This window comes from Meleagris gallopavo, chromosome 4 (genome assembly GCF_000146605.3).
Source record: "Meleagris gallopavo isolate NT-WF06-2002-E0010 breed Aviagen turkey brand Nicholas breeding stock chromosome 4, Turkey_5.1, whole genome shotgun sequence".
NCBI classification, from domain to species: Eukaryota; Metazoa; Chordata; class Aves; order Galliformes; family Phasianidae; genus Meleagris; species Meleagris gallopavo.
This window is the reverse complement of record NC_015014.2, coordinates 61,416,171-61,425,235: the sequence shown is the minus strand read 5'-3', so window position 1 is coordinate 61,425,235 and position 9,065 is coordinate 61,416,171. Positions and strand designations below refer to the sequence as shown.

Genomic DNA, 9,065 nt, shown 5'->3' with positions numbered 1-9,065 from the left:
CTCATCTTTGTCCTCTTCAGGTTCCATAAAGCTGTACTATGAATGGTGATTCTGGTGCAGCGGTGGTGACCTCACCACCTCCAACAACAGCCCCTCATAAAGAGAGATATTTCGATCGAGTTGATGAAAATAATCCAGATTACTTGAGAGAGAGGAATATGGCACCTGACCTTCGCCAGGATTTTAACATGATGGAACAGAAGAAGAGAGTCTCCATGATTCTTCAAAGCCCAGTAAGAAAAGAAAATCACTCCATCTAAGTGATTAATTTATTATCTCTATTGTTTTAACTTTCTTCTAAAGTTAGTAGCCCAGTTTTTCTCACATTATCTGGTTGAAGTTTTATTGTCTGCTCATGAAGAAGCCTCTCAGACTTGGTTTCAGAACTCTGTATGTAATCAGTCACCATTCTTTTCATATCATCTATGTACTTATAGTAAAACATTTTTTTTAATTGTTTCATATTTATTTTAACATTCATTTAAGTATTGAAATCAAGTAACTCTCCTAAGAGTAGCTTATGCAAACCAACTCTGTCCTGCGTTCAGTTTTTTGTCATCTGACATTGGGAGTATTATTATACATCTCTTCCAGAAAAGGTGCACAATTAGAAGTGTTTAATAATTTGAGGATTATAGATACTTCCCTCATGGAGAAAGTGCACATAACAAAGCTTATTTCGTAACATTTATTCCTTTTATAGTAACTGATGGGTGACATTAGATATAGAATGTGTTATGATCTGTCTTTAGCAAGAACAGGGTTGTGGTGATATATTTACTGGTTTTCATGTGGGACCAACTTCTTTGATTTATAATTTACCTAGTGATAGGAATACTTCTATTTCAATTTCCAGTATTCTTTTTAAAAGCAGCATCTACTAGCAATCTAAAATCTTGTTTTCCTTCATCCAGTGGCAAAGATACACATGCATGCACAGGTACAAAGTAAAGTACTGTTTTAAGATGCAGTGGCCATGTGTTCCTGCATGCCTTCTTGACTCAGTTCCCTCTGAACCACACTGATATATTCTTTCTCTTCCAACTACTTTGCTTCTAGATTTTGTTTTCTTTGAAGTCGATTGCATGTGTTACTTGGAGAGAGAATATTGAAATTCCCATTTACAAAAAAATAAGTTTCCCATATCGCTGTTGCTATAGACAGCATCATTTTCAAATGAAAGCATGCACCCAGTAGTACTATGCTGAGCTGTTTTGGAGAAGAGTTATAGCACCTTTTCATTTAGGCGTTATATAGAAACTGTGTTTGAAAAGCTGAAGTTCATGTGTATGTGCTTTACAATATGCAATGTCCTGTTGGCAGGCTTTTTGTGAAGAATTGGAGTCTATGATCCAGGAACAATTTAAGAAGGGGAAGAATCCAACAGGTTTATTGGCTTTGCAGCAGATTGCAGATTTTATGACAACAAATGTGCCAAATGTCTACCCAGCAGCACCACAAGGCGGAATGGCTGCGTTAAACATGAGTGAGTGCACATGAACGTAGAATAGTTGAATTCTCTTGTCTGAAAGGCTTAACATGAAGACAGTGTTGAATGCTGTGAATTTCACTGTGTTATGTGAAGTTCACATACTGCCCTGTTCTCTTATTGGAACGCTGCAAACAGAAAATGAATGGATTTGTTTCCAAATTTCGGTGATACACAGTGTAATTTGTGTATGTGATTTATATCAAAAGCCATCTAAAGAGGAATGTCTTAATTGAAAGAGAAACCTGATAAGTGAACATTAATTGAAAATACAAACGTTTAAATGTTTACCAGCTGGATTGTCTACAGGAAGATGAAACTCAGTCGTAGTCTGGTAACAGCAAAAGTCTTTGGAAACTATTTTTTGCAGTTGAAATACTATTCACAGCTTTCTTCTATGAAGTGAGAAAAGAAACATCAGAAAAAAGAAATAAACAAAAAAAAACCAAAAACGCACACATGGAAAGAAAAAACCACCCAAGTATGTGTGAATATGTGCACACACAGGTTTTGTGTTAGGATAATACAAATCCCTGCCTGTGCACCAAAATAAATCTGTAATTGAGATTATATCATGTCAGATTCTGCTTTATCCCAGCTCCTGTGAATCATGTTTCTCAATGCACTGTAACTAGACCTATGGTAACTGTAATGCTTTACTATAATCCTCCTCTATTCAGCTTGCATTTATTATTTCTTAATTAAATGACCTCACTAGATGTATAATTCTTCTTTCCAGTGATAGAAACCCATATTCAAAAAGTGGAATATTTGAGGTTACAATTCTCTGTTATCAATGAGTAGTTGTATTTATATGAGATTGGTGGGGGGGATTTTGCTAAAGAATTTATTGCCACTTTAACCCCAGTTAACATTAAGAAAGGAACTTGGGCTGGCTCTACTTAAGATCTTGTCAGAGATCTTAATTATATTGATGTAATATACATTAGGACACTATAGTAATTAAATCTTGCTCTTCATTTCTAAGGCTAATATGTTGATATTAACTAGCAAGAAAAACCATTGTAACTGTGATGGCTGTTACTGTGTTCTAGCTGACACTGAACACAGCTGCCTTGTGCTTTCTTCTCTTCTCAGGCCTTGGCATGGTGACACCAGTGAATGATCTCAGGGGGTCTGATTCCATTGCTTATGAAAAAGGGGAGAAGTTATTACGATGTAAATTGGCGGCTTTCTACAGATTAGCAGATCTCTTTGGCTGGTCTCAGCTTATTTACAATCATATAACAGTGAGTATTGAATCAGCAGAGAACTGAACCAATTGTTTTAGAATACAAGTGAACTGATTCCCTCCCTCATCTGTCTTTTTCTCTTTGTGTGGAAGAAGAGCAAAGTGGTATTGAAAGCAGTATAATAGTGAAGAGATTAGTCATTGCATCTCAAGAATAAGAACTGAAATAGCTTGGATGTCAGCTACGTAGTCTGAATAGAGTCTTAGGAGAGTGGACGTGAAAAGTCTTACAGTGAATTTAAGGTTCTTAAAAGACTGAATCTTTTAGTATCTTAAATGGTTTGAGTAATTCTATGTATTATTCTGCAAGGTGATGTCTTCATTTTCTAAGTACTAAGCCATCTTTTCATTGGTAATACTATTCAGTTTCATTGACAATTCTCTACAGACTTCTTTGTAAAAGAAACCATAGTATTTCAGAACATGAGTGGACTGTTTAGCTTAATGTTGCATACCAACAGTTTTCTTTGTGACTGAGTAATCACTGGCATCCGTAATAAGAATGACAAGGAGGTCAAATCAAGGAGGTTTTATGTGCCAGAAGAATGATCAACATGAGTCTCATGAGTGAAGTCACAGCTGTGGTGTGCAACTCAGTCAATTGTTTTCCTAACAGAGCTGGATTGTTGTAGGGTTTTGTTCCCTACATGGTAAAGGTGGTCCTTGATGTATTTTCAGTTTTTAATTGCAATCTGAATGAAATACAGTAATTTAATGATTTCTGCTTTTTGAGATTTCAAGGTATATTACGAACTGCTGAAGATAATAAGCGATATGAGTAGGCGCAGGATCAGGCAGTGCTGATTAGACCATTTGGTTCTTTTACTGAGGGAACGTATCCCACATAGTGGTTCTTGTAAACAGCTCTGTGCTACCCCCTGATTTTTCATACATGACGTGAGAATTGCTTTTGTAAAAGGAATATTAATGCTATAAAAGAATAGCAGGCAAGCAGTTTTAGAGATGGCTTTCTAGTGTCATATTTAGCCCTGGGAATATTTGAGTTTAGATATTAAGTTAAGTGTAATGAGGAGCTGTGTGCCTTGAGGCATAACTAAGGCCATGTAATTGGGGAATAATGCATCAAGTTTGTTTTCTTTTACAAAGGAGAAGGAAGGAGAGCATAGAGAGCTTAGATAATGAAGTTAGATAATGTGCTAGCAGTTTAGTTGGAAGATAGGGCACTTGGAGTATGAGACGTTGGAAATGTTTTGGATGTATTTTGCTTTTGAAGGACAGAGCAGTGTTGGAAAGTTTTTGGTTAATCGTTTGTCACCAGCAATCGCAAGTGATAGTTAACTTATACAGATTCCTCCAGTGAATAGCAACCTGGAAGGTGACTAAGATATAATTTACCTTGAGAAGTTGATGTGGAACAAGGTTGTTGTGTTTACAGAGTAGTCTCATCCTTGTTCTGTATGCTTATATATTAAGTAGTATTGTAGAAGTAAGGTGCTCTTTAGAATGTGGCAGATGTCATCACTTGATACAGAGCTGGATTTTGACTCCAGGTTTTCTTTTCTTGTGAATGGATGCTCTAATTTTTAGGTGATTGCACTGAAGTTAAAAGCCACTAGTGTACTTTTGGAAAATAGAATAAAAAGATGAAAACAGCCTTCTGTGAGGAATGTCACTGTATAAGATGGAGGAGAAAGGCTTTGTGAGAGCTGATTGCAATACCTTTGCTTCTCTAGATCCTTATCAATCTGGTGCAGTCTGACACAGAAGCAGAATTACAGAGTTACCAAGAGCTTTCATGTCAAGTGAAAGGATTTCTAATAAACTTGGGTGCCTCCAGGGTTAGGCAGAATTTGAGACTGCAGGTTTACTGCAAGTACTTCATTCACTTGGTCTTGGTTTGCTTAGAGAGCATGAGTTGTTTATTGGATCTAATCCTGAAGTAGAGTGGTTTGGGAGATGCTGCTGTTTCAAGCTTTCTCATTAGCTTTTGGGGCATTTTAATAATACTGTTTTCAGTTTTGCATAATTAGGTAAAAGATGTTCTAGATCATTTAAAATTCTGCAGTGGAGAATTATTTTGGTGATTCATAAAAGTACAGGTTAACTTGAACTAGTTGGTGCAGTTCAAGGCTCGTGTGGTATGGCACGTAATCAGCTGGTTATCAAGGAAGGCAGATTTGTACCATAAACTTTCAGGACACCGATCAATTACTTATTGAAAAAATTATTTTCCTGCAGAAGGAAGTACGTATCCATTTCATGTTGAAAGTAGTAGAAGACCTGAGTGAGCAAAAAAGTAGGTGCATCTTGAGGCAGTGGAACATTTGTGGGTTGGATGAAATTACGTGCAGAGCTTCCTTCAAGCTTCAATCACTCTGTACTGACAAGTAGCAAAGTAGGGAACTTCATAAAATTGAATCTAAACATTTGTTTTAAAAGATCGCCATGAGCTCTGAGAAACACACTTCTGGCCCAGTCTCTGAAATGAGCAGTTTTGTTATCATGACTTATTTCTTTTAATTCTCCATTTTAACTCTCCATTGAAAAACACCTAAACTATCTGTCCAGTACTTTTCATTGTGCAGTGTTCAAACTGATGCATTCTGAGCTGTGAATGTTTTGAAGTCAGCATTATTTTTGTATTATGAACTTGGTTATCTCACATGGCATCCCAGAACCAGTGGTGGAACCCTACTCAGCATCAAGAAATTTTAAATCTGTGGGCCAAATTCTTAAATTTTCTTAGTTTTTCTTTTATACTTTCTAGTTTACTGGAGTGTAAATACAGTTGAAGTATAAATTCATTCTTAAAAACATGCAACACCTTTTTGCATTTATCACCATGTCATTCTTTTTATCTACAGTTATCTAGTCGTCTTTTCTAGAGAACGTAAGGACTTAGCAGTGTTCCACCAGTCTGAGCTGCTGATGTACCTACCATCTGATTCTGTTCAGCGCGGCTTAAGCGTGTTGACCACCTGTCCCAGCATACGTGGAAGTTGTATTGCATATGCTATAGTCATATTGCTTGTTCCATACTCAGGAATTGAAAGTAAATTTCATGTTTTTGGGCCTTCTTGTATGCTTTATTAAAATATTCCCAATAACTTAGCTTTTTCTCTTACCCTTAGGCCAGAGTAAATTCTGAGCAGGAACACTTCCTCATTGTACCTTTTGGACTTCTTTACAGTGAAGTTACTGCCTCCAGTCTGGTAAGCAGTGATAATTTTTCACATTTGTAAAATACATACAGCTGAATATTTTCTCTCTAAGTGTTTAAATTCTGTCCTAGAGAATACTTTTTAAATTATTTTTTTTACATATTTAAGATTGCTTTATTGAACATGGTTGGCTTTGGTACTGCTGAGGTGTCTTTAAGAAAGATTTCTTTCCCCATGTTCATCATCAGATGTTCTCCAGCTGATCAAGCTGTAAACATGAACCAGATCTTTTGAATAAATTAACCACATCATACCCTTGAAAGGCATTGGCTGCTGAGTCAGGCTTGTTAAGGGAAACAACATATATTTTTGACATAAATGCCAGTTTCAATGTCAAGACATTCTGTCAGATGCTTAATTTAGTTGACATTGTTTAACCATTTAACAATTAGCTGAGACTGCAGATAAACACTCTTTTTGAGTTTTAATGGTAGTAGTTGAAGACACTGCACTCTTAACTGTTAGCTCAGGGGAAGCCTTTTGTAAGCATTTGTCTTAAGTTTACATTGCTGCTGAAGGCGGCTTGAGTTAACGTGGTGGACTTCCTTATGTTGGAACAAAATGGAAGCTTTCACACTACTCTTTTGCTTCGACTCCTTTAAGATCAGTAACCTCTAGCAGAGAGATGAGGTGTTTGTGGAGCAGTAACATTTCAGACTTGTGTTGCTTGTGACAGGTAAAGGTCCTAAATACTCCCCCTTGGCTTTCTATGAAGTTTGGCTATTTCTTACACAGCTCCACCTTTAATAGCTTGTAAAATTTTAATTAAAAAACTGTAAGAAAAGAAAATGAGAAAAGTAAGACCTACACTTTCTTGTTAGTTCAGATCTTTTAGAGGAGATTAAGGAATGCTGGCTTTTGTGTTGTTGGGTGGGCTGTTTTTTAATTTTGTTTTTTTTTCCTCTGCTTGCTTTTATCTTTATAGCAGAAATGTAAGTACTTGTTAAAATAGAATAACAGAAGAAATTTATTTTTAAAGATTCAGAGGTAGATGCTGAGTTAAATCAGATTTCTGTCAGTTTTTGATTTATGAAACAAATTCTTTTCATTTCTAGGTTAAAATCAATATTCAGGGAGATGTAGTTGACCGTGGAAGCACTAACTTGGGAGTAAACCAAGCTGGTTTTACCTTGCACTCTGCAATTTATGCAGCTCGACCTGATGTTAAATGCATTGTTCATATTCATACCCCAGCAGGGGCAGCGGTAAGCACGTTGTCTAGTTTCTGGTGTGTTTAGTTCATACTACATATTGGGCTACAGCTTGATACATCCTCACTAGATAAAGCACGTGTCTAGTTTCCATTTCCCTCCCCACATGCAAATGCATCAATATGTTGGTCTCCTCTTAATCATAGTTTTGCTTCCTTTATGGCATCTGTAGTAGTCATACTTGCGTATCTATCTATCTATATTTTTGTATATAGCAATAGTTTTCCAGATATGCATATACTTAATTTTTTTTCCTCTTGAAACAAGTTAAGTGGGTTGTTTCTATATTTCTCAGGTTTCTGCAATGAAGTGTGGCCTGTTGCCAATATCACCTGAAGCCCTTTCTCTAGGGGAAGTAGCTTATCATGACTACCATGGTATCTTAGTGGATGATGAAGAAAAGGTGGTTATTCAGAAAAACTTGGGACCTAAAAGCAAGGTCAGTAGTTACAGCTGAAATTAAATGAAGTGTGGGGGGGAAGGGAGGTATGTTATTTAATCAGGATCCATATATAATTCACTGAAAATACTTGCATCATTTTTATTAATCTTCTTTGCAATGACTCTCTAGGTCCTTATTCTAAGAAACCACGGCTTAGTATCAGTTGGAGAGACTGTTGAGGAGGCTTTCTACTATATTCATAACCTAGTGCTTGCCTGCGAGATTCAAGTAAGAATTTTAGTGTTTATGTAATACTACAGCCTGCTATATTGACCTTCAAACAGATGAACAGTTGTGCATTTTACTGGTTAAGCTATTGATCTGAACAAATGCAGTTATCTGTCAAATCATTATATCATCCAAACATCCAAAGCACTGGTTCTACCAGCAGTATCCAAATATTGAGCTAGAACCATTGCTAGGGTATGAATCCTTCTAAGAGTGTTTTTTAGAACCTTAAAGCAACTTTTATACACTTGATTGATTTACCTTTAAAATGAAGTAGAATTTCTTCTGGTTTGTTGATTTTTCTTGTTTGTTTTTTTTCCCTCTTCCCTCAAGAAACTAATAGTCGATTGTATTGTTTTTAAGGTACGTACTCTGGCCAGTGCAGGTGGACCAGACAATTTAGTACTATTAGATCCTGGAAAGTATAAAGCCAAGTCTCGTTCCCCTGAGTCTCCATCAGGTGATGGTTCTGTATCCCATCCAAAATGGCAGATTGGTGAACAGGAATTTGAAGCCCTTATGCGAATGCTCGATAATCTGGTAAGGGAGACCTTGTTGTCTAATTGTTTTGTATGAGAATGTATAAAACACTTAGTTGCAATGAAGTGGACTGCAGGTGATCAGGGTAATTTTATACAGCCTGCAGCCCATTTCTTCCCAAAGATTAAAGGCTGTCAGAAAAGGAGACAACATGAAAAGCATCCAAAGAATTTTTCAGGTGCCTTATGTGGAGATACGACTTTCCTTGGTATCTGTAATCTGATGGTTTTCATTTTGGTTAGGTAGATCTTCGAGTGATGTAACATTTCCATTCAGTCCTTTGTTTCTTCTCCCTCTGTTCCTAGCCCCTGCCAAAATGTGTAAAGCAATATTAGGTGCAGAGCCCAGAATTATTTGATTTCTAACTTAGTTATTAGACACTATAGATCCTAGAAGAGCCCAAGAGGCAAACTTCAAAAAAAAGAAATAAATTCATCTTCAGATAAAATGAGTAAAATCTTGTCTGTGATGGATGAGCACCTACTAATGTTTGTTATCCAGCTGTAATGGGAAAGATGAAACCTTTCTCATAAGATGACTGCCAGTGGTGACTGTTAACGGTAGTAATGAACACTTCTGATTTAATTTGGTTTTCTTTATAGAGTAAACTGTAGTCTTCATGCTAATGTGATGCGTATGACCTTAGCAGGATCCAGACTGACAATGATATCTAAAACATTTTTATCATATCTACTATGTAGTAAATAATGTTTTTCCCCTT

At 36.5% G+C, this 9,065-nt stretch overlaps 1 protein-coding gene across 15 annotated transcripts in view; it reads left to right on the top strand.

Moving 5' to 3' along the window:
• ADD1 (adducin 1) overlaps positions 1-9,065 on the top strand; it is a 28,825-nt gene continuing 19,760 nt past the window's right edge. For 7 of the 15 annotated variants that reach the window (XM_010710469.3, XM_010710468.3, XM_010710471.3 and 4 more), the window contains exons 1-8: positions 2-233; positions 1,324-1,486; positions 2,588-2,739; positions 5,834-5,914; positions 6,979-7,128; positions 7,430-7,573; positions 7,706-7,804; positions 8,168-8,344. In XM_010710469.3, coding sequence (XP_010708771.1) covers positions 39-233; positions 1,324-1,486; positions 2,588-2,739; positions 5,834-5,914; positions 6,979-7,128; positions 7,430-7,573; positions 7,706-7,804; positions 8,168-8,344 — 1,161 coding nt within the window. In that variant the 5' untranslated portion in view covers positions 2-38. Of the gene's footprint in view, positions 234-1,323; positions 1,487-2,587; positions 2,740-5,833; positions 5,915-6,978; positions 7,129-7,429; positions 7,574-7,705; positions 7,805-8,167; positions 8,345-9,065 lie in introns of all 15 variants that reach the window. The other 8 variants (XM_010710473.3, XM_031553204.1, XM_010710474.3 and 5 more) reach the window with 3 other exon arrangements.